At 45.5% G+C, this 25,445-nt stretch overlaps 1 protein-coding gene across 8 annotated transcripts in view; it reads left to right on the forward strand.

Moving 5' to 3' along the window:
* Positions 1 to 340: 340 nt before the first annotated feature.
* The window catches only part of lrmp (lymphoid-restricted membrane protein), a 147,772-nt gene continuing 122,667 nt past the window's right edge, over positions 341 to 25,445 (forward strand). For 2 of the 8 annotated variants that reach the window (XM_052033465.1, XM_052033469.1), the window contains exons 1-6: positions 341 to 367; positions 6,702 to 7,335; positions 10,407 to 10,517; positions 17,468 to 17,648; positions 21,544 to 21,614; positions 21,734 to 21,812. In XM_052033465.1, the coding sequence (XP_051889425.1) occupies positions 6,753 to 7,335; positions 10,407 to 10,517; positions 17,468 to 17,648; positions 21,544 to 21,614; positions 21,734 to 21,812 (1,025 nt within the window). In that variant the 5' untranslated portion in view covers positions 341 to 367; positions 6,702 to 6,752. Of the gene's footprint in view, positions 368 to 6,701; positions 7,336 to 10,406; positions 10,518 to 17,467; positions 17,649 to 21,543; positions 21,615 to 21,733; positions 21,813 to 25,070; positions 25,184 to 25,445 lie in introns of those variants that run through there. The other 6 variants (XM_052033470.1, XM_052033467.1, XM_052033463.1 and 3 more) reach the window with 4 other exon arrangements.

Genomic DNA, 25,445 nt, shown 5'->3' on the forward strand with positions numbered 1-25,445 from the left:
AGCGACAAGGGGCCGAATGGGTTCCCTCAGTTCCTTTTTTTTTTGCCAGCGATGGTATTTAGACCCAAACTTTTAAGACTGCAGGACAGAGCGTATTTCCTGAATGTGTTATTAGCTTAGCACCCTGTCTGTGACCCTCCAGTGGTGTTCAACATGCCCTTAACGTACTCCACAAACGGAGGCTAGCACTCACAAAGACACACACTGCAAACTCTCTCTGGTGAATCACTGCAGCCGACTCAACAGTTTCCATCCAATCAACGGCGAGGAGGAAAAGGGCGGGATCACGTCATTGCGGCGCGCTGTTTTAAATTCGGGACCATGTCCCTTTAATTGATCTCTGGAGGACAGTGTGTAAGCCGTGCGGGTGAGTGTGAAGTGCCCGGGACACGTTGTAGGCAGCAGCGACTGGGCGGTGCATTTGCAGAGGTTCCGGTAGTTTATACAGGAGAACAAGGGGATTTTTTTTTGCAAATGCAAGTAACTGCAGAAAGGGCGATGCAAGAAATTCTACAGATGCTGGAATCTGGAGCAGGAAGGGGGTGCTTCCAGGGGAACTGTTTAAACCTGGTTTAGTGATCTTGAGGGACAGGTTTCCTTATGCAAGCTCATTCAATTCCAGTTCAGTCACCCTACATTTTACAAACAATATAAAATATTACTGTTGTGTTCTTAGTCTTCAGCTTCCTAAGAGCACTTTTGGCGAAGGCGAGGAGCTATTTGTATAACGTTGATTTTTTAATTAAAAACAAAACTCCCGTCAAGGGGCGGAGAGGTTTAAAATTAAGCTTATTGGGCAGGCAAAGTTAGGCCCAACTGATAATACAACTGGGTTTGGCTCGTAGGAGAGGTTTTAAATTAATGGTGACGCTTTCTCGTATATCTGGAGTCACTGATCAGCTTCTGCTGATTTAGGACTGGTTCACTCAGTCCGTGTCCTTTCTAAGCCAGAGTTCGATGCAGTCAATCACCAATTCTGTGCGTAAAGGATCTTCTGACCATCTGAGGGTTTTTGTTTCGCTTTACAAAGCTTGGGGTCTGAGTTCCCAGGTTAACCCTGCAATAATTGAAAATAATTGATGTTGAAAATAAACTGAAAGTCCTCAGAACGCCACAAGAGGGAGACCCCAGTTCAGGTTGAAGACTTCTGGTGCTGATTTTGATAGTGCAGGCAGTGCAAGAGATTATCACCAAACAAAGTATGGAAATGGGGCTGGTATGAGGTGGTGTACGTGGTTACAGCGAAATGGCAGGAGTGGAAATGTGAAATTTGACAAAGCTTTGTTAGCTGGGGAAGTGAATGTAGAAAGATGGCTAAACCACCCTGTGGTCTCTCACCTCCCACAGTTACTTAATGTGCGGAGTTTTGTCCATTGAGGAATAAATGTCTGTCCATCCAATCTGGTATGAGAGGTGATAGTACCTCTCCTCATTCTGGCCCCTCTCTCTGCTCAGTTAAACTGCTATATTGTGGCGGTGTGCCCTTGCTGCTTGGACCAAGATTATTGTCAATGGTTCCAGGCTCTTCTTGTTCATTCCAAATGATAGAACTTTGAGTTGTTTATTGTTCAATATTTTGGGGTGTATGTTGAGTATAGATTGCTTCCAATCAAGGAATTGTTAAATAAATCTGTTGGGCATAGATATGAATACTTAGATATGTCAATGATTGAAAGTGAATAACTTGATAAGTAAATATGCTTTTTAGAGACAAGATTTTCTGCTGTATTCCTCCCAGCAGATTGTAATTTGCTTTTTGTAAGGCTTGATGTACAGCTAAAGGGCTTCATTCAATTGGTAATTCACAGTTGCTCTTCACACCTGCTTGCTTTCTTGTGTGGAAGGACTATCAGGGCACATTGAATAATAGTAAGGTCCACATGGGCAATACCTGGCCCTTGCCTTGCCTCCCAAAAATGGCTGAGTCACTTTCTCTGGTTCAACCAACCTATGCTGGGAACCGGGGAAGGATTTGAATGTGACCAAGTTGTAACTTTGTGGTTGTCAGTTTATGGGCATCCTCCATCCAATTTCCAACATTTATCAGTGTAACAATTCCAGATTTCTCAACCGTGCCCACTTTGTTAGCCATTCTTCTGTGACCTTCCCACAAGAAGTACAACCCTGTTGTAATTTCTTGATGTCAGTAGTGATCTTGCCTCCCCTGTGCATCCATTGTCCACATCTTCACCCTGCACCTCCAACCCCTTTAATGTCCCTCCTTGAACTTTCTGCCATATCTCACTACTTGTAATGAGGCCATTGCCACCACCCGTAACCTCCTCACCCCTTCCAATTTCTTTCAGAATCCTCCCCAGGAGGGGAAGGATAATCTCCCTCATTTTGCTCCGACTGTGCATTCAGACTCCCAGTTGCTGGCCCTCAGAGTTGCCATTGTAAACTTTGGTGCCTGGTGAAACTTCACTCCCTGATTCTTGCTGGTCCCTTTGCTACAGCTTCATTTTCACACACTTACACCCAGGCTGTACGTACACTTAATGTATAGCAGACTGAGCTATTCATTGCTGGACTGTATGGTGTGTCATCAGGTCTCCCTCTGCTCTGCCAAACCCAGTTGTAGGGTGATCCCCGAGAGCAGAAGTAACCCTACCACTACACTCTGCTTAATCCTTCTCGTGCCAATTCCTTCTTTTAAAATTCTTATTAAAGCATTATCAATCTCTCGACCTCAGCACCACTGATGTAGACAGGTGCATGTACACTGCCCCCTTCCCTGAAGTCGTTGACTGGCTCCTACTGTAAGGCAGAATCTTTGTCGTTTACAAGATTGTTGCTCACACAGATTTCTGTTCTGTCTCACTGCCTGATGATCCCAAAATGTTGTCCTTTCTACTGCCACTTGCACTGAGTAGATGCTTTCATCGCAGTTCAGTCTTTCTGTTCCAAACATCTCTTTTGACTTGGTCCAATACTTCAATTATGAAGGACTTTTTATTAGCATTGAAGGCACGATGTAGTGGATGATTGGTATTGGTTTATTATTGTCACTTGTACAATGAAAATCTTACCTTGCACACTGTTCGTACAGATCAATTCATTACACCGTGCATTGAGGTAGTACAGGGTAAAAACAATAATGGAATACAGAGTAAAGTGTCACCGCTACAGAGGAAGTGCAGTGCAGGTAGACAGTAATGTGCAAGGTCATAATAAGGTAGATTGTGAGGTCAAGAGTCCATCTCATCATATAGGGGAACGGTTCAGTAGTCTTATCACGGTGGGATAGAAGCTGTCCTTGAGCCTGGTGATACGTGCCCTCAGCCTCCTCTATCTTCTACCTGATGGGAAAGGGGAGAAGAGAGAATGACTGAGGTGGGTGGGGTCTTTGATTATGCCGGCTGCTTCACCAAGGCAGCAAGAGGTATAGACAGAGTCCATAGGGGGAGGCTGGTTCCTATGATGTGCTGGGTTGTTTCTCAACTCTCTGCAGTTTATTGTGGTCCCAGGCAGAGCAGTTTCCATACCAAGCCATGATGCATCCGGATAGGATGCTTTCTATAGTGCATCGATGAAAGTTGGTGAGCATCAAAGGGGACGTGCCAAATTTCTTTAGCCTCCTGAGGAAGTAGAGGTGCTGGTGATCTTTCTTGCTGTGGTGTCTACGTGGTTGGACCAGGACAGGCTATTGATGATGTTTCACTCCCAGGAAACTTGAAGCTCTCAACCTCAGCACCATTGATGTAGACGGGTGTATGTACACTGCCCCCTTTCCTGAAGTCAATGACCAGCTCCTACTGTAAGGCAGAATCTTTGTCTTTTACAAGCTTGTTGCTAACACAGATTTCTGTTCTGTCTCCCTGTCTGATAATCCCAAAATGTTGTCCTTTCTACTGCCCACTTGTACTGAGTAGATGCTTTCAATGGGCTAACTGTTAAGATCATTGCACCCCTTTTGGTATTCCCATATTGGCTACTGTCCCATTGGACCTGAGTTAATAGTTCCAGTTCAAAATCCACCTTAGTTATTTGAAAATTCAACTTTTGCTTTCTCAACAAAAGGTTGAATTGGGAATTGAAAAGTTGTTGGTAAAAATGGCTACAAAGATGTTGGAGTGTTGTAAAGCCCCCAGATGCTTTGTTGATGTCCTTTTTAAGAAAAAGGAACAGTGCTGTCCTTGCCTGGTCTCCAGTCCTGGGCCACTGTGGTTGTCGATTTGACTGCCACTTGAAGTAATTTAGCAAATTGCTAATGTATCAAACTCTGATGAAAAGATAGTTACCCAAGATGGAATTTACAGATGAGGGGAGGGTATCAAATACTGATCTGCCAGCAACATGGGTTTTTAGGAAAAGTACAGTTCCTCCTAATTCCTCATCCCTATCACTGTGCGCTTGTTAACCCGAAGAAAGATCCACCATTCATTGGATCAGTCCCCAGTTCAATTCAGAATATTGCTCTGCCTGTTTTGTCCGCTATAGTATTTGGGTATTATCCCAAGGCTTGCTTTTGCTGCTATCACTTTGTTCCATGACCTCAAGTTTGTCAAAGGAAATGTTCACTAAATATCTTCTGCCTGTGATACTCATTCATTTTCTCCTTACAATTTTTCATCGTGCTAGTTCATCATCCTAGCTTGCATTTGTATAGAACTTCTCTGATCTTGAGATGTTCTAAAGTGGTTTATGATGGTATGGCCTCTGTTAGAACATGGGGAACCATGACAGCCCATTTCCCACAGCAACCCCTGCAGACAGCATTGAGATAATGGGCAGATTATTGCTTTGAGGGATCAGTGTTACCTAATGTCTATGAAATGGCTCCCTCTGAGGGAGCAGGCAAGGTTTTACTTTAACCCTCCTTCTGGAATTTGGTACCCCTGATTAGTGCGGCTCTCCCCTGCTTGACTTCAGGAAGTGGGGTGGGGTACATTTCCCTGTTTGTATCAATGGTGCTGAGGTAGAGATGGAGAGCTTCAAGTTCCTAGGTGTAAACATCACCAGTAGCTGGTCCAGCCACGTAGATACTCTTGCCAAGAAAACACAACAGTGCCTCTACTTCCTCAGAAGGCTGGGGAAGTTTGGCATGTCCCCGTTGACCCTCCCCAATTTTTATCAATGCACCATAGGGAGCATCCTATCCAGATGCATCAGCTTGGTGGCAACTGCTCTGCCCGAGACCGCAAGAAAGTGCAGAGTTGTGAACGCAGCCCAGTATATCACGAAAACCGGCCTCCCCTCCATTGACTCTGTCCACACGTCCTGCTGCCTTGGGAAAGCTGCCAGCGTAATCAAAGGCCCCTCCCGCACCAGTCATTCTCTCATCTCCACCCCACCCCACCCCCCCCCCCCCCCCCCACCATTCTCTCTTCTTCACCCCCTCCTCCACCCCTTCCATCAGGTAGAAGATACAAAAGCCTGAAAACATGTCTCACCACACTCAAGGACAGCTTCCATCCCGCTGTTATAAGACTCTTGAACAGACCTTTGTACGACAAAGATGAACTCTTGATCCCTTAGTCTACCTCATCGTGATCTTTGCACCTTATTGTCTACCTGCACTGCACTTTCTCTGTAACTGGAACACTATATTCTGCATTCTGTTATTGGGCAGGCACGGTAGTGTAGCAGTTAGTGTAACGCTACTACAGTGCCAGTGACCCAGGTTCAATTCTGGCTGCTGTCTGTAAGGAGTCTGTACGTTCTCCCTGTGTCTGCGTGGGTTTCCTCTGGGTGCTCCGGTTTCCTCCCACATTCCAAAGGTGTATGGGTTAGGAAGTTGTGGGCATGCTATGTTGGCACCGGAAGCGTGGCGACACTTGCAGGCTGTCCCGAGAACACTATGCAAAAAGATGCATTTCACTGTGTTTCGATGTACATGTGGTAACTAATAAAGAAATCTTATCTTTTCCCTTTGTACTACCTTGATGTACTTTTATTTTGAAGTGATCTGTATGGATGGCATAGAACAGTACAGCACAATACAGGCCCTTCGGTCCACAATATTGTGCCAACCTTTAAACCCCACCTAAGTCTATCCAACCCCTTCCTCCCACATATCCCCCTATTTTAAATTCCTCCATATGCTTATCTAACAATCTCTTGAACTTGACCAACGTATCAGCCTCCTCAGGCAGCGCATTCCATGCCCCAACCACTCTGTGGGTTTAAAAAAAACCTCCCTCTGATATCTCCCTTGAACTTCCCACCCATTATTTTAAAGCCATGCCCTCTTGTACTGAGCATTGGTGCCCTGGAAAAGAGGTGCTGGCTGTCTACTCTATTCCTCTTAATATTTTGTATATCTCTATCTGCATGCAAAACAAAGTTTTCTACTGTATCTCATTACATGTGACAATAATAAACCAATTACCTTTTACTCTTGAAGTAACAGCCTAGATTATAGTCTAGCCCCCCCCCCCTTGAAATAATGTCCTAGATTCTGGTCTAGCCCCTACTTTGGGGGTGGGATTCACAATCCTCAGTCTCAAGTGGGAGTGTTGTCTCTGAATCAAGCCTAAAACTAATAACAGCATTCTAGAAACTCTGTATTGGTAAATTGGTTTATTATTGTCACATGTAACTGAGGTGCAGTGAAAAACTTTGCATTCCATCCATATGGGTCATTTCATCACATCAGTACATCGAGGTAGTACAAGGGAAAAGCAATAAGAGAATGCAATGTAGTAATGTTTGCTATTGCTTGTGGTATAAACTATCCTTGCACACTTTTTTATTTCCAGGTACTTCAGTGGGAAAGAGAAGGACAATTGCCCAACTCTTCAGCTGAGACCATGAGCTGCAAACGCCACAATCCAGTAGAGAGCATTTGCAGAAAACTCCAAACCATCCGGATGCGGGACCAGGTATCTAACCCGATGCTGCAGATTCCAAAATTTTGCTCCAGGAACTTTGACAGCCCTCAGGTCAGCCACAAGAAGAATATGGAGGTGATTCTAAAGAACAGAACCATGAAAAATCAAGGGGTGGAGCAGGAGGTGAACATTGCTTTTGCGAATCAAGCGCTATCACCTGAAATCACGCTGATCTCCTTGGGGCAGCCTAAAAGTGAGGGACTGAGTCCCACTGTCACTTCTACTTACACAGTCATCAGCTCCACAGGAGATGCAGCCTCCAAGCCTCTGTATTGTCGCAGGACTCAGACCTGTTCGACGCCGGTTGCGGCGAGTGACAGAAATGACGCGATCTCGAGCCACCCCCACTCGTCGATCATTAATATTGAGCATCGCTTTCTGCCCAGTGCTGACTGTGGTGCTGCTTGCAGTCCCGTCAACTCCACCAGTTTTAGCTTCTGCACCCATCTGCGCAGACCAGACTCTCCTGTAGCAAAGAAGCTATCGTTAGCTGATGCGAGTGGTAAGTTGATCAATGGGAGGACAGTGCATGGATAGGTTTAAATAGAAGCTTTCATTAACAGAGAAATTGTGTCTTATGTGTTGTGATTTGGATTTGTGTTTAGCATTCAAAAGCATGCAGCTCATTGTTAAGAGCATTTTTCAATGGGGGGGGGGGAATAACTTGCAATTGTGCCTTAGCTTTTGCAAAAGAATTGGTTTTTGACTCGTCCTGATCGGGTTTGTCTCACAGCTGTTTGTTGGGTGTACAACCCATGACTATCTGCCCATCATGTCTGTGGCCCACTGAATCGTGTGGAATATGTTTTAACTTTTGCTTTTGTAATCTAGGGAAATCTCAATGTCTGTCCTGATTCGTGATGTAAAGGCAGTGGATAGTTGTGTGGAATTAGTTTGGATTGAAATCCTGAATACCTGGGGGGAAGGACAACAAAATGGGTATCGACCCCCAAAATGTCACCTCTCGATAGGTGAGAGCACAAAGGGCCTGTTTTTGAAGGGAATTGCAATTATGGAAGACTTTAATTTACGTTTTGATGGACAAACCAAACTGGCAAAGGCATCTTAGAACAAGAATTTGTAGAATGCAAGGATGATTGCTGTTTAGAGAAGTGAATTGCAGAGCCTACCTGGGAAAGGAGTTATTTTAAATTTGATTTTGTATAACAAGGAAAGATTTATAAGGGATCTTGTGATTAAAGATCCTCCAGAGGGGAGTGACCACAATATGATCGAATTCCTAGTGCAGTTGAGCAGTCCAGTACCATACGATGTCTTTTGATTTTAAATATGGATATTACAAGGTCCATGAGGAAGGAGTTGTCTAAGGTGGACTGCATAAACCAGCTAGGGGAGAGGTTGGGGAACAGGTATTTGAACAGCAGGTCTATAATGCTCAGCAAGAGTTTGTCCTGATCAGAAAGTGGGATTCTATGAGAAAGAGGAGCAATCTTGGTAATCGGTAAAGCTCGTCTCCAAATTCCTAGACCTAGGACTCAACACCTCCCTTTGCAACTGGGACAGCTTCTGTCCTGCTGTTCTAAGACTACTGAACTGTCCCCTAGTAAGATAAGATGGACTCTTGACCTCTCAATCTACCTTGTTATGGCCTTGCACCTTATTGTCTGCCTGCACCAGTGGAAGGACATGGTGTGATAAGGATGCTGCGATTTTCTGCTTCTGTGTAGGCAGAAGACTGGCAAATGGAGTTAAATGTGGGGAAGGGTGAGGTCATGGTAAGAGAAATCAAAAGGCAGATTATTGTCCAAATGGAGAGAGACGGCAAGTGAATGAAGATCAGAGGGGTCTAGATGTTCCAGTGCATGAATCACAAAAAAACTAGCAGGCAGGTTCAAAACAAGTAGTTTAGATGGCATTTTGGCCTTCATTGCAAGGGAGTTTTGACAGTTTTGGTACTCTTTGCCCAAAAAACATTGGAGACAGTCCAAAGGAGAGTCACCAGGCTAATTCCTGGGATGAGAGGGTCGTCCTCCCAAGAGAGACTAAATAGTTTGGGTTTGTATTCCTTGCAGTTTAGAAGAATGAGGGATGACCTTATTCCAACATTGGATCCTAAGGGGGCCTGATAGGGTAGATGTTGGATTGTTTTCACCAGGGGGAGAGTTGTGAACAAGGGGACATAACTACAAGATAAGGGATTGGTCACTTAAAAACTGAGGTAAGTAGAAATTTCTCCTCGGAGGTGGTGAATCTCTGGAATTCTCTGCCCCAGCCAGTGGTGGAAGCTGGATCGTTGGAAGTATTTAAAGTGGAGGTGGATAAATAGTTAATAAGTCAAGGAATAGAGGGTAATGGCACAGAAGAGGAGTTGAGACCAGTGTAGATCAGCTGTAATCATATTAATTGGTGGGGCAGATTTGAAGGCCCCGGTGGCTGACCACCACTGCCCCCCCCCCCCCCCCCCCCCGATTTTCTTGTGATCCGAGAAAGTGTTTGAGGCAGCACAGTGATGCAGCCGGTAGAGCCGCTGCCTCAGCTCCAGTGACCCCGGTTCAATCCTGACCTCAACAGCAAGGGATGGAGTTTACACATTCTCACAGTAACCATCGGGGTTCCTGGTGGGTGCTCCATTTGCCACCTACTTCCCAAAGAAGTGCAGGTTGGTAGGTTAATTGGTCACTGTAAATTGCCCCTAGTGTGGTAGGGGAAGTGAGAAAGAAGGGATTCGATGGGAATGTTGGGGAAAATGTCACAGGGAAAACTAGTGGGAGAATGCGATCGCTCCATGAGTCAGTATAGACTCGATAGGAGGCCAGTTTAGCCTCCGTCATAAGGAAAATATCACCACTTGTGTGGTAATGTATTTAATTCTGGTGTAGAATATTATGCACTTGGGATCTCAGTTTATAGGTAAAACACTTTCATAAGATAAGATTTCTTTATTAGTCACATGTACATCGAAACGCACAGTGAAATACATCTTTTTGGGTAGACTGTTCTGGGGGCAGCCCGCAAGTTTCACCACGCTTCTGGTGCCAGCATAGCACGCCCACAACTTCCTAACCTGTACGTCTTTGGAATGAGGGATGAAACCGGAGCACCCGGAGGAAACCCACGGGGAAAACATACGAACTCCTTACAGACAGCGGCCAGAATTGAACTCGGGTCGCTGGTGCTGCAATAGCATTACACTAACCGCTACACTACCGTGCATTAATGTGACTGTTTTAATGGACTGATTTTTCATTCAACAAAGTGAATGATGCCCTAATTTGAATATTTTGAATAGTTGTGGGTGCCTGCTTTGGCATGTACAGTGGGAATGATTTATTCATTGAGTGGTGATAGCTGAATCAGTGGCCAGAGAGATTTCTAGGGCCTTAGTGTGGCTGTTATAGCTGCAGCCTCTTTGGGTGGAAAGATTAGTCTGCTCTGAAGGTTTGTTAATCTTCCAAGGAAAACAATGTTGTTTTGGCATGTAGCAATATGGGCAATGGAATACTTGGAAAATGAGCAGGTGGTGGGAAAGGTAAATGCTGCACAGGTTATGTGGGATCTGGACATGCAATGAAAACTTTGTTGCTTTCAACCTTTCCCACTTACTTTCCAAAGGAAACAAGCCCACAGTGTCAAACAGAATGGAAAATACTGAAGATGCAAGTCTGATCTGTGAGGAAGATTTGCTGGACACCATTTTCTACACCTGTGATGTAAGGCACAAAGGTAAAGCACTTCCCTGTTGCTGACTGGGTAACTCTAGGTGTAATACGTATGTGTGAAGAATGGGTGGATTGGCTCTTCTTGGGTGAGAGGTGACCTAATAGAGGTCTTTAGAAGTATGAAGGGTACTGACCAGGTGAAGTGTTTCCACAGGAGAGGAGCAAAACTACAGGCCATCAGTAGATGGCTAGTAAGAAATCAAATGGGGAGTTTGGAAAGAGTGCTTTAACCTCGCAAATGGAATGAACATGAAGCTTGCTGTGTAGTGAATCTAATTTGTGATGTGATTAAATTTAGGCCACATGGGAGAAACGGGACTTTGGACCTTTTGGTCCCCAAAACACTCCTCCAATGGATTATCTTATCTCATTTGAGTCTCCTGCAGTTTATTTGATTGAGATTTATCATGGGATGGCACTGCTGGTCACAGCTTGTACCACTGGGGCCAGTGGAGAAAGTAACCAACTGCACCTTGGTATTATTTAATCGGACAATTCCTTATAGACCTCTTGCCACAGCTATTCAGAGTGCTAAGTATTGTGCTCTAAATACTACAAGGGAAATTAATATGAACAAGAACCTCCAACTAATTTTGGATGTCCTGGTTCCTGCCAGGAGAGGGCGATACACTCCATGTTAGTGACCGGAACTGGCCTTTGTGATTATTCTGGTGTGTTGCATCCCATTCTGCAGGTCTGTTTGGTCTCTGCCTTCACTTGCATTCTGACCTTCTGTGGACAAGTTAGTGCTTGTCCATCTTCAGCCAATTGTAAATCTCCCTTGGAGGTTGTCAGGAAAAGGGAATCTGTTACTTGTTACCAAACTGGCTTGTGTGTGATTCGGACCCCACTCCAGCTGGTGGACTTGCTGGCCTTTAATGTCCTAGCTTGGTGCACAGGTCAGGCAACTGGCCAATGAAATGAACAAGGTTAAGAGATCGGAGCGTTTATGATCATGGTGGGTTTAGGTCAGGTCTGTGGATGGGTAGACAAGAGATTCTGCAGATGCTGGAGTCTGGAACAACACCAAATGCTGGAGGAACTCAGCAGGTCAGGCAGCATCTGTGGAGGGAAATGGCTAGTCAACGTTTTGGGTTGAGACCCGTCACCTGGACTCATCCCTTGAAAAGCATTAAGATACCCAACACCACCACCACCTTAAGATCAACATGCCCTGGAATATCAGCACACCCTTCCCTAATCTCACCACCATCCATGTCAGAGGTAGTGTAGGTACTAATGGAATGGGTAGGAGGAGGGAAGAAGTCCTGCAACGTGAGTTTGGGAAGCTAGATTGCCATTTAAAGAGCAGGACCTCTGAGGTTGTAATCTCTGGATTGCCTCTGGTGCCATGAGCTAGCGAATATCAGAGTAGAAAGATGGGTCAGATAAATGTGAGGCTGAAGCGATGGTGCAGAAGGATGGGTTTTGGGTTCCTGGATCACTATGACCGTTTCTGGGGAAGATGGGACTTGTACAAGTGGGACGGGATGCACCTTAACCAGAATGGGACTGCCATCCTTGCTGGGAGGCTTGCTAGCACTGTTGGAGAAGGTTTAAACTGGCAGGGGAAGGTACAGTCTAGATGGGGAGGTACAGTCACCTAGAGGAGACAAAGTTAGCAAGTCCAGTAGGCAGAACAAGTGAGTAAGCGCACACCAAGAGAATTCAAAGCTAAATTGCATCTATTTCAATGCAAGGAGTCTAACTAGTAAAATTGGTGAACTCGAAGCTTTGATTAACACGGGGGTCTACGATATTGTTGCCATCACTGAGACGTGGTTGAAAGATGGGTAGGACTGACGACTCTATCCCAGGGTATAAGCTTTTTGGGTGAGGTAGAGTAAAAGGGGGAGGAAGCATTAATCAAAGGTTGTATTACTTCAGTATTGAGGGAGGATATCCTAGAAGCTGCCTCCAGCCAGATGCTATGGGTAGAGATTAGGAACAGAAAGGGTGGTGTTGCATTGTATCACAGACCTCCCAACAGTCAACAGGAGATGAAAACAGATGTATAGGCAGATGTTAGAGAGACGCAATGAAAATAGGGTTATCGTACTGGGGGATTTCATTTTCCCAAATAGTAACTGGGATCGCCTTAGTGTTAAAGGCTTTTTGACGGGACTGAATTTTTGAGGCATGTTCAGGAGAGCTTTTTTGGCACGTTATGTAGATGGACCAATGAGGGAAGGAGCATTACTGGATCTTGGGAGGGGTGGATGTAGCTGGTGAAATGGAGAAACTGTCAGGGGAAAAGGATAGGGATAGACCAGGAATAAAGGTCTTAAATGGGGTGGGGGTGGAAAGAGGGAGGTCAGTTTCTTTAAAGTAAGACAGGATCTGGCAAATGGTAGACTGGGAGCAGGTAAGTCAATGTCTGCACAGGGGGAAACATTCAAAGGAGAGATGGCAAGACTTCAGGGCCAACACGTCCCTGTAAGGGTGAAAGCCGCAGGTAACAAGTACGGGGACCCCTGGATGTCAAGGTATATTGAGGGTTGGATGAAGAGAGAAGGAAGCGTATGACAGGTGCAGGGAACTAATGACGAGACACCTGTCAGGAGTATAAAACGTTGCTTAAAAAGGAAATTAGGAAAGCTAAGGTGGGGGGAGTTGTGAAAAATCACTGACAGACAGGATTGAGGTAAATCCGAAGGCATTCTTCAATATATTAAGGGCAAAAGAATAACCAGTGGCAATCTGTGGATGGAGCCAGAAAGTATAGGTGAGGTCCCAATGAATAATTATCATGGGTATTCACAAAGAAAGCAGACAACACAACCCCTGGCGAAGTGATGATACTGCTCTCTGCAAAATTCAGTGAAGGTGAAAGTCTATTGCAGGTCTCTGTAAACAGGAGGTTGTCAATGTCTTTGGGCTTAAAGGTGGATAAGTCCCCAGGACCGGGTGGAATTTATCCCAGGCTGCTATGGAAGGCAAGGGAAGAGATTGCTGGGGCTGTGGCTGAGATTTTTAAATCTTCACTGGACTCAATGATGTCGCAGATAACTGGAGGACAGCAAATGTGGTCTCCCCTTTCAAAGGCCTGGTAACTATCGACCTGTGAGTCTAACAGCAGTGGTAGGGAAGATGCTGGAAAAATGTCTAGGGGAGAGGATTAATGATCACTTGGAAAGGCAGGGATTAATCAGAGACTGCAAACGTGGCTTTGTCAAAGTCAAATTGGTCTGTCTGACCAATTTGATTGAATTCTTTGAAGAGGTAACAAAGTGTTTCAATCAGGGCAGGGTAGTAGATGTGATTTATGTGGACTTCAGTAAGGCTTTTGACAAGGTCCCACATGGGAGACTGGCCCAGAAAGTTAGGACCCATGGGATCCACGGCAAGTTGGCAAACTGGATCCAAAATTGGCTTGGCAAGAGGAGACAGTGGGTGATGTTAGAGGGTTGGTTTTGCAATTTGGATGCCTGTGGCTAGTGGTGTCCTACAGGGATTGGTGCTGGGATCCTTGCTGTTTGTGATATATGTGGATTACTTGGATGTGGGCGTGGGAGACGAGATCAGTAAGTTTGCAGTTGATGCTGGAGATTGGTGATTGTGTGGAAGGTAGTCTTGGATTGCAGAGAGTAATTGATGCGTTAGCAAAGTGGGCTGAAAAATGGCAGATGGAGTTTAATCCAGGCAAAAGTGAGGTGATTGATTTTTGGGAGTATTAATGGGGTTGGGACATACACCATGAATGGTAGAGGTTTTATTGAGGAGCAGAGGGACCTTGATGTACAAGTCCATTGATCCTTAAAGGTGTGGTTAATAATGTGGTTAGGAAGACATACAGGATATAAGCCTTAATTGGTCAGGCACTGAATACAAGAGCAGGGAGGTTATGCTCCAACTTTTAGAAAAGTCAGACCTCAGCTGGAGTGCTGCGTGCAGTTCTGGTCACCATGCTACAGGAAAGATGTGATAGTGTTGAAGAGGGTGCAGAGGAGATTCACCAGGCTGTTGTCTGGGATGGAGTACCAATATGGAGCATGCCTCTAGCTGCTCACCCTCCCCTTTCAGAATATCCTGTACCTGCCCCGAGACATCCTTCACCCTGGGAGGCAGCACACCATCCTGGAGTCTTGCTCATAGCTACGGAAACATGACCTGTCTGTCTGCCCCCCTGACTTATCGGGTCCCCTATCACTACCGCTCACCTCTACTTTGACCTTCTCTGCTGTACAACAGAAAGTCGTGCTGCCCCCCACTTGGCTGCTGTAGCTTTCCCGCGAGAGACCGTCACCCCAACGGTATCCAAAGCGATTAGAGAGGGGAATAGGCGCAAGGACTCGTGCACAACCTACCTGCCTTCCCCTCCTGGCAGTCACCCATCTATCGAGCTGAACCTGCAGTGTGACTGCTTCTCTGAAGCCCCTATCTATAACACTCTGCCTCGTGTCTGCTCCTCGGTGAGTCCAGCTGCCGCTCCAACACATCCATGCAGCCTGAGAGGAGCTGCAGCGGGGCACACTTCCTGCGGACATGGTTGCCAGGGACACTTGACCTCTCCCTGATCTCCCACATTTCGCAGTAGGAGAATGCTGCTCCGCTGACTGCTATTTCTACGCCTCAACTTAATACCAGCTTGAAAGAAAAGACCTTGACTTGACTCTGCCTCCTTCCCTCGTCAAAGCCTCTTAGACCTCACACTATGACACTCAAAACAGCCCTTCTCAAAATGGCCACTCCAAATGGCTGCTCCTTTACAGCTTGCCTCCCTTTTATTTGCTGTTCCTCAGCGTCAACGCTAGGCCAGCCAGTAGGAAAAATAGGCAATAACGTTGCATTCACTTTGCTAATTGCTCGTTGTACCAGCATACTAGACTTTGTAATTCTTGTACCAGGATACCAAGATTCCTTGGTGTTTCAGAGCTTTGCTGTTTTTCACCATGTTGCCAAAATAGGTAAAATGCAGGTGTTCCCACATTATACAGGCACGGTAGTGTAGTGGTTAGCGTAACGCTGTTACAGCACCAGTGACCCGGTTTCAATTCCCGCTGCTGTCTGTAAGGAGTTTGTACGTTCTCCCCGTGTCTGCGTGGGTTTCCTCCGGGTGCTCCGGTTTCCTCCCACATTCCAAAGACGTACCGGTTAGGAAGTTGCGGGCATGCTATGTTGGCGCCGGAAATGTGGCGACGCTTGCGGGCTGCACCCCAGAACACTATGCAAAAGATGCATTTCACTGTGTGTTTCGATGTACGTGTGTCTAATAAAGAAATCTTAAAATTACACGCCACTTGCCAAATCTCTGCCCATTCATTTACCCTAACCATATCCTCCTTTAGGTTCCTTCTGTCTTCACACTTGAGTAACATTACAAGTAAAGACTTAAAGACTGTTGTGGTCTGAAAGGTGCATGGAGTGGTTGCTGCACTGCAGGCCACATCTACCTTTGCTGTGACCTGCCACTGTACACCGCAGTAGCACCGGAAGAACAGCTGTTGACCATCCATTGTGCTCTCTGCAGCAGGCAAAGAGAGTGGATAAAATAAATTTAGTATTGGTTTATTGTTGTCACATGTACCAAGATACAGTGGAAAAACTTAGTTTTACATGCCATCGTACAGATTGCTTTAAGTACATTGAGGCAGCACAAGGGAAAAGCGATAACAGAATAAAGTGTTACCCTTATAGATAAAGTGCAGTGCAGGCAGACAATAAGGTGCAAGGGCCACAACAAAGTAAATTGAGGTCAAGTGTTGATCTTCAACATGCAAGAGGTCTGTTCAAGAGTCTTATAACAGCGGGATAGAAGCTGTCCTTGAGCCTGGCGGTGCATGTTTTCAAGCATTTGTATCTTCTGCCCGATTTGGGGGTGGGGGAGAAAGAGGGGGATTAAGTAGATGGTAAGACTTTTTTTCCCTGTGGTGGTGTCTAAAACAAGAAGGCACAGGTTTAAGGTCAGAAGAAAGAGGATTAGACAGTATCGGAAATGGGATTATTTCACACAAGAATGTTTGGAATATAAAATGTGCTGCCTGAGGAGGTGGTGGAGGCAGATACTCAAACATTTAAGCAGCATTTAGACAACCACTTGAATCATCAAGGCTTTTGACCTAATGTATGTATGAGTGTAATGGTCAGCATAATGTGGTGGGCTGAAGAACCTGTTTCTCCAACGTACAACTGCAGCTTCTAGGGCTGGGAACTGTTGGAGGGTTGGGGTGGTGGTCATGGGGGTCCAAGGGAGTGGTTAGGTGTGTGAATGAGTCTATGGGTGGCTGACCCTAGATCCATGTCTATGGGTGAGCATGGAAGTGAGAGATCCCTGAGGTTCAGGGAAGTTGGGACCTTGTGCTGTCTGGGACGTGGCCTTGGGCCATTGGGGGTTTGGTACCTGTGTGTGAAGTCATTCATTTTGTGAGGAGTTGGGGAAGAGGCAACCAAAGGAGAGGGGGTTGTAGGAGCTGGTTGAGAGAGTCCTGGCCAGGAGAATCCTCATTAAAGCCCTGCTGTCCGAGGTGTTCCCAGCGGCAAGCATTCTGAGGGCAACACCAGCTAATTCCCCAGGCAGGACCACGGAAGGCACAGCATCAGTCCTAACACCGGCAGTGTCTGGAGGGTCAACCATTGGACAGGCTCGGCAAATTTCGGGAATGGCACGATTTGAATTTCCAGGGCAAAGTGTCGAGGGATTACAATCCATGGCACACAAATGTAAACAGTTCAGGAAATGTAAGCAGGGGTGGGGGGGGAGGGTGGCGTTATTGGTGGTAAATGAGATTGACTGCTCTTTGAAAGACTTGATGGGCTGCAATATTTCTGAATCTAACATGCAAGGCAGCATGGGTCTGGTGTTCCCGTCAACGTCTGCATTATTTGCTTTGCTGGGGAATGTCCTTGCCTGTTGCTGTTTCCCTGCTGGGGATTCAATCTATTAGTTTGACCCCCCACGCTATCTAAATCAGCATTTTCAGAAAAAAAATTGTAGGGCCTTTTTGTCTCTTGCAGGGAAGGTGTGCGTTTCTAAGATTGTGGACTACCTACGTCACACTACAAGTCGCACTTCAGATGACAGTGGTCTCGAAGACTTGTGTAACATGCTGGACCCCGATAACAAGGACGTCTCGATTGATTTGGACACCTATCGTGCGGTGATGAAGGAGTGGATAGAAGACTGCAGGAGGACGAGGTAAGGGTGCGCGGGCTACACAGAAACACTGCACTACGGAAACCTTGCTCTGGCAAAACAAAACCCTGCAGATGCTGGAAATCTGAACTGAGAACAGAAAACTCTGGAAACACTCGGCAGGTCAGGCTGTTTCTTTGGAGAGAGAGTAACGGAGGCAATGTTTTCGGTCCAATATTCAAGTTGAAATGTGAGCTGTTTCACTTTCCACCTGAGTGCTTCCTGGATTCTTGGTCCGTGTAATGATCAGTGTTTCATTGCTAACTTGCACGTGTAGTGCAGACAGTTCAAAAAACCTGGTGAGCTGCGTGTTGATATCAGAATTGGCATGAAAGCTGCCGACATCTAATACCCAACCGGTCCTTCGCGCACAAGAGAGCGCTGCTCTTCGTCCAGTCCACTCCGCATTTGAAGCATACTATCCTCGTGTAGGTTAGCTAACAATGCAGCCTTGGGTCAAAGATTCAGCAATTTAAATTTGGCCTCGCCAACAAGTTGGACATCTCGTACCCGGATACTATTTCCCCTTCCCGCTGTCCCACTAGCACCTTGCGTCCCTGTTCCAAGAGTTAGAGTGCAAGTGCAGAGACCTTTTACGAAGTTTAGGGGCTAGTAGTGTTGTTCCTGTAAAGTCTTGAAGTAAAAGTGGAAACACTCAGCAGGTCAGGCAGCACCTCTGGGGGGGAGAGAAACAGCTAATTTTTCGGGTCAATAACTTTTCATTAAATTCAGAAGATGGGCATATTTTAAATTGCAAAGGGGGGATTGATGGTGAGAACAAAGGGTGTTTTTATTCCTTTTTCCTGATCAGTGTGCCTCTGGCAATGCCAGCATTAATTGCCCATCCTTAATCCCCCTTCAGAAGGTGGTGGTGGTGAGTTGCCATCTTGAGCCATTGCAGTTGTTGAGATGAAGGTGCTCCCACAGTGCTGTTGGGGAGGGTTTCCGCAGTTTTGACCTTGTGACGCTGAAGGAATGGCAATGCGCATCCTCCCCCCAGGTTAGGGCAGGGTTCTGTTCCTGAGAACGGTTTATAACCCGGTCGGAAATGCAGCAGCGGACGGAGATCCCCCACACGGCAGAAGATGCCTGCGGTCGGCAAATCCATCCTGTGAGTCTCCCAAGCACGTGCTCGTGTACGTGGGCTGTGCTTCAGTCGGGCCTTTGTAACCTGGGAGGGACCTACACATTACAAAGTCAGGCTTGTGTGTGCCCATGATGGCAGCCTGCATGATCCACTGTTCCCATGAGCTGTTTCCAAGATGGAAAACGAGGTGCTGTTCCCCCCAGTTTGTGCTTGGAATTCTCCAGCAGTGTACAGAACCTTGTAGCCGAATGGCATGAACATTGAATTCTCCCACCTCCCGTTCCCCAAAACCACCCCCTCCCCCAACCATGCTTCTCTTCTTCCCATTCCTGGCCTCTTTTTTTTCTACATTTTTTTCTCTCTCCTTACCTGTGACCCGTCCCCCGGTGGGTCTGCTCTCCCCTCCTCCCCCGCACCTGCCTATCACTATCTCTTACCTGCATCTACCTATCGCCACCCTGTGCCCACCCTGCCTCCCCTCTTTTGTCCACCTATCACTGCTCTGCTTTTCCCTTTTTCCGATCTTCAGCCTTGGAGAGTCCTGACCTGAAAAGTTGACCGCCTGCTTTTCTCCACAGATGCTGCCTGGCCTGCTGAGCTCCTCCAGCATCATCGTGTTTTTTTCAACTACAACAATCTTCTTTTTAGTGTGATGTATGACTCCAGTATTAGGAATGGTTTCTCCTTAGCAGACCACCTGATGTCAAGGCGAGTCGCTGTCACCTCGCCTCTGGTATTCAGCTTTTTGTTCTGAAGCCAAATGTTCCTGGAAAAACCCAAACTGGGCATCAATGCACAGCTTGTTGAGTAAGTGGCACTAGATGGTAGACTGGCCATGATTAGCTGGATAAGATTTGTCCTGCTTTGTGAACTGGACTTCCTATGGACACCAGTGGAATTAATTCCTGCAAACTCCCCTGGACGATTTTCCACTGTCAGGTGATGCCAGTATTGTAATGGTACTGGAACAGCTTGACTGGAAGCACAGTTGGTTCTGGAGTAAAGGTCCTACAGCTGGGATGTTGTCCAGTCCCATAGGCTTTGTGGTATGCCGTGATCTAGGCCATTTCTTGATTGCACATGCAGTGACGGTAATTAGCTGGGTACTGTTTTCTGTGCTGGTAGTGATATCAGGAGGAGGCAGGTCTGGACAGTTGCAGGGGAGGGGTTAAGACAACTATGAGAGCGTGGTGTTGGGCTGTTAATAGGTCGACCTTGCCACCATCTCCAAGCTACACCAATCTGTCGTCCACTTGCTCTCTGTCTCCTGCCTATGACAGGCAATCCCTTTTATCTCTCAATCCCTCCCCCCTTCTGCAATTTAAAACGCCTGTTTTCTAACTTTCCCCAGTTCTGATGAAGGGTCATTGACTTAAACATTAGTTCTATTTTTCTCTCTCCACAGATGCTGCCTGGCCTGCTGAGTGTTTCCAGCACTATCTGTTTTTATTTTCAGACTTCCAACCTCTGCAGGTTTTTTTTGTATTGAGTGCTGACACATCCTGTGCTGTTCATACTTTGTTATTTCTCTATCTAATGCTTAACTTCATGACCATGTGCAAAATAGCTACTCCATGCTGGAGCATTGCATTAGCCTTCAGTGATGTGATGTTGAGATGTTTCAGAATGGAGCTCCATACCTGGTGGTCTTTGCACTCCAAGTCCAGAGCTGACTAAGCAAGACATACACATACCAGACAACAGGATGTGGTTTCAGCTCTGTTGCTTGATAATGTTGGCTTCTGTCATAATCTAGGTTGCCTGAAGAAGAGAAACAAAGGTCTGGTCAGTGATGCTGATCACTTTGCCTGTGTTTCTGTAATGCTGTCTGTTGGGTCTGTCAAATCCTGTTTGGCATGTGAGCACTTCATGATGTGGGAAGGGATTCTTCTTGATGTGCTCTGTCCATTCAAGCCCTTCATCGTTTGCACATTTGACTGTCTAACCATGTGGTCAACCATGGACACCAGTGGGATTAACTCCTGCAAACGTGCTCATAAAAGTGCAGGAGGAACATAAATATTTGAAATTATCTTTTTCTAACTAGTGTAGTGGTTAGTGTAACGCTTTACAGTGCCAGAGACCCAGGTTCAATTCCAGCTGCTGTCTGTAAGGAGTTTGTACGTTCTCCCCATGTCTGCGTGGGTTTCCTCCGGGTGCTCCGGTTTCCTCCCACATTCCAAAGACGTACGGGTTAGGAAGTTGTGGGCATGTTACGTTGGCGCCGGAAGCGTGGCGACACTTATGGGCTGCCGCCAGAGCACTACGCAAAAGATGCATTTCACTGTGTGTTCCGATGTACATGTGACTAAAAGATATCTTATTTGCAAAACGTCACCATAATTCACACAAGGTGTTCTTACACAGAGCAGTGTTCATTACTACGACGTAACTCATTGTGGCCACAGTGCATACTGTCAATAGGACGAGGATACACCTGTGCACTAATAGGGCAGGATAACCTGAAATTAGTGTGATTTGGAACCTTGCAAACTGGTATTCTGATTCACCTAGGTGTACTTCTTGCACAGTATAATATGCATGTAGAATATCTCCCTTTCTGTTTAAGGCCAGAAGATGTGATTTTGTTTTTCCTGTGCGCTGCAGTGTTGAAGAGTTGCATTTTTCACTTGGCATACAATTTATGAAGAAAATGTATATTTAGGATGCTTTACAACCACACTGGGAGAATGTAACTAAATCTCAAGTCCACATGCAAGTAGCACTGACAAGTAATTCGAGTGCCAAAAGCGGCTGGGTTTCAATGGATTGTTGCTTTAATCAATGTTTTTCTTCAATTGGAACACGTAGCATCCATGAGGAGATGGAAGCTGTGAATGTTACTGAAGACCTTGTGCAACACCACGATGGCCAAGGGTCAGGTAACGTCTCCGCGGTTTACCATTTACAATCTCCCTCTTGTTTCCGTTGTCCGCACCACTAAGGTTCATCTCAAAGCTGGCTTGGTTTCACTGCTAAAATACTATTGTCACTTTTCCAGGAACAAAATGTTCAGATGCCGTTGATCAAACAGTGGGAAGCTTGGAGGCATTTGGCGGGGAGATTTCAAGAGGAGACCTGTAAGAAAAACACTTAAGTTGATATCGTTGTAGGTAGTGTATGGTTCAACTCTATGATGAATAGAGGCATTAACCTTGCAGTTAGAAATGCTGCTTGCAGGAAATGGTCCTTAAGACTACTCTGGCTTAAGGATTTCTGATTGACTGGGACCTACTGTACAGAAGAGCTACCTGGAGGATGAAGTGGGCAGCATTGGTGCAGTCATGAAGTAGGCAATATAGTGAATGGAGAGTGAGAGGAATCGAAGTGTAAGTCCGAATCAGTTAGCCCAAGTAGTCTGTTTCTGTGCCACGGGTATAGCGGTAGAATTGTGTTCTACCCTGTTCTGTCATCTTTAATAGAAAGCTTGCACTTGTAGAAAACCGTGTACACTTGGAGTACTATCATTGCTTTGGAGGGATAGATGCTGACTTGCATTCTGCAAGTTAGCAGTTGGGGGAAATGAGCACTCTTTGTTCTTAACCATTACCCAGTGAGAAATATTGGCAATAGGCTAACGCCTATGAGGTTTGCATTTGGAGTGTATCTTATTTAATTTGATTAAAGAATGAGTTTGAATTGCAACTTAATAGTGCATGTGAGTGTTCATAATATTTTAAATTTTAGAAAAGTGCAAAATAGCAGCTCCAGATGCAGGCAAAGCTCGCTTGAAAGTGGAAGGGAAACTGTGGATAAATGCTTTTGGATCAAACATCATAATCACATTCAAAAGTTAATGAACTGGGTTTGGGGCCAAGTTTGTACCTCTATGGCCAGGAGCTCCACTAGCTAAAATAGAGTCATGGCTGAATGTAAAACCAGGTGCAAAAAAATGCAAGTGACTTTGTGCATTTCCTGGCAACTGGTAAAGGAACAAAGTAGTGGCTTGTCAGGGATGTCAAATTAAAGTCAAAATTTTGCAATTCTGGTGTGTAAAGCTGGCTGGTTCCTAGCAACGGTATTGTAAATGAAAATAGGAAATGACATGTAAAATCTCCAACAATGGAGAAGGAGAATAATGTGGCAGAGGTCCCATGGCATCTAATATTCTATCAGAGATGTGACTCATTACTGTTATTTTGTTCACATTAACTTGAATGAAGGTAATGGTGCAATAGAGACAATTTACCAGGACTAGATGGCTTTCATTGCATGGTCTATTTCAGTAAAATAACATTACAGATGCCATAAACCATAATATTCCAAAGTTCTCTGGCTTCTAGTAGCATTCTTTCAGACCTGGATTGTTTTCTTTGGAGTGTTGGAGGCTGAGGGGAGACCTGATGGAAGTTAAAATTGAGAGGCACAGCTAGGGTGGATGGTCAGAGTGTCTTTCCCAGGGTAGAAATGTCAAACACTAGAGGGCATAGCTTTAAGGTGGGAGGGGGTAAGTTTAATGGAGATGTGTGGGGAACACATTTCTCCCCACAGGGAGTGGTGGGTGCTTGGAATGGGCCACTAGAGGCGGCGGTGGAAGTAGACACGGTAGAGGCATTTGGACATGCACGTGAACATGTGGAGAATGGCAGAATATGGATCATGTGCGGGCAGATGGGATTGGATTCATTTGGCATCATGGCCGGCACGGACATTGTGGGCCGAAGGGCCGATTCCTGTGCTGTATTGATCTCTGTTCTAGAATATTGTACCTACCATTCCCCTATTCAAGAAAAGTGAGATAAACCAAGGAATTTTAGACTAGCTGGTCTCGAGTCTGTAGTTAGGAAATCACCCAGGACATGCCCTCTTCACGTTACCACCATTGGGGAGGAGGTACAGGAGCCTGAAGACCCACACTCAAAGTTTCAGGAACAGCTTCTTCCCCTCTGCCATCAGATTTCTGAACAGTCCATGAACACCACCTCGTTATTCCTCTTTTGCACTTTTTTTTATAACTTATAGTAATCTTTAATGTCTTGCACTGTACTGCTGCCACAAAACAACAAATTTCACGACATATGTCAGTGATAATAAACCTGATTCTGATTTCTTACCCAATTAGGTTCAGAGTGACTGTACACTTTAACCTTTCAACTGATCAGAGTGGGCCAACTTTAAACAACGGTTTGGTCTTGAATAAACTACAGTATTTTCCTAAGTAGACAGGCAGCACCTTAAATGTTATTTCCAGGAACTTCTGAGCAGATGTTTAACAACGCATTGCCGGCAGAGGTTGTGGGGGCAGATACATTAGGGACATTTAAGAGACTCTTAGATAGCCCTCCATTTCTCTATCATTCATGTGCCTATGTGGGAGGGAAGGGTTAGATAGATCTTAGAGCAGGATAAAGTGTCGGCACAACATTGTGGGCTGAAGGGCCTGTACTGCGCTGTAATGTTTTATGTTCTAAAGTCTATTTCAACAGATTTTGCTGATAGAATTGAGGTGATCATTGGCTGAGGTTTGACACTGCCTAGTGACAGAAGAAGTGGTGTGCAGGTGAGATGGTGTGAGGTTAATAGCGGGGCTGTAATTAGTTGCTGCATTTATCAGAGACTTCTGTGATGGGATGGAAAGCCATACATTCAAATCTGCAAGTCCTAAAGGTGAGCAGAATTGTAAGCAGTGTAGAGGAAGCATTAAAGTTGAAAGAGAATGATCAGAAAACAACAAGGCATCTCTAAATAGAACTAAAAATGGGAAATGTTGGAAATGCCCAAGTCAGGCAGCATCTGTGGAAAGCAAAGCAGGTAACATCAGGCTGAAGACCCTCCAACAGAACTGGGAGAAAGAAAATGAGTCTGTTTTAAGTTACGGAGAAGGTGGGAGAGGGGCGAACAGGGCAAAGGGAATATCTCCGATGGGGTGAGGCCGGGGTTGCCATGGAGATCAGTTATAGAGGTCATCTGGTCAATGTTGGAGAGTTAGAATATGAAGAAATGCAAAAAGTTGCAAAATTCAGGGCTGTGGGACGTGCCCGGCAGGTGCTGATGGAGAGAGAAACTGAGCCAGTGTCACAGATGGCTGACTTCCAGCAGAAATGATCATTTCAAATACAGATGGAGTACTGTCTAACTATGTAGAATTAGATGATGCATCCAGATGGTTGCAACGTGCCCTGATGTGACCTTAAGGTTAACTTTCTCTTTGCCAGGCTGTGTGACCTGAATACATCAGCATTTTCTGTTTTTATTCGACACTAAACTACAGCTCTAACTGTAGTCTTGATGATCTGACATGAGATATGGGCAGAGAACTGTTGATCTGCAGCAGTAGCAAAACTAGAATGTTCATTGCTGCTTTGGTTAATCAGACCTCCTTGAAGGAAATCAATCAGTTTGTGAAATGCGTACCTGAACCCTGAAAACCCGTGCAGTTTACAAGAATGTTATAGATCGAAACCACATGCAAAACAATCAACTTGTATGCATTGCCTGCAGTTCCAATATGGTGAGTAACCACAGTGTTTCTATTTGAAATAAGTGTAGCACTTAAGATGTCACTGGCAACTTTGAAATGAATGATAATGAAAATGAGTTATACTTGTCAATTTTATACAACTCCCAATTTTCAGTTTAAGGTGTTGGAGATTACCATGCACTATGCTGTGCATTATATGTGACTGTCAACTATGTACTGTGGATGATGCTACTTGCTAAATGTTTCTTGGTGTTGCTATATGCAGTTAAGATCATGTCCATTATACTGCTTA

This window comes from Pristis pectinata, chromosome 19 (assembly GCF_009764475.1).
Source record: "Pristis pectinata isolate sPriPec2 chromosome 19, sPriPec2.1.pri, whole genome shotgun sequence".
Lineage (NCBI taxonomy): Eukaryota > Metazoa > Chordata > Chondrichthyes > Rhinopristiformes > Pristidae > Pristis > Pristis pectinata.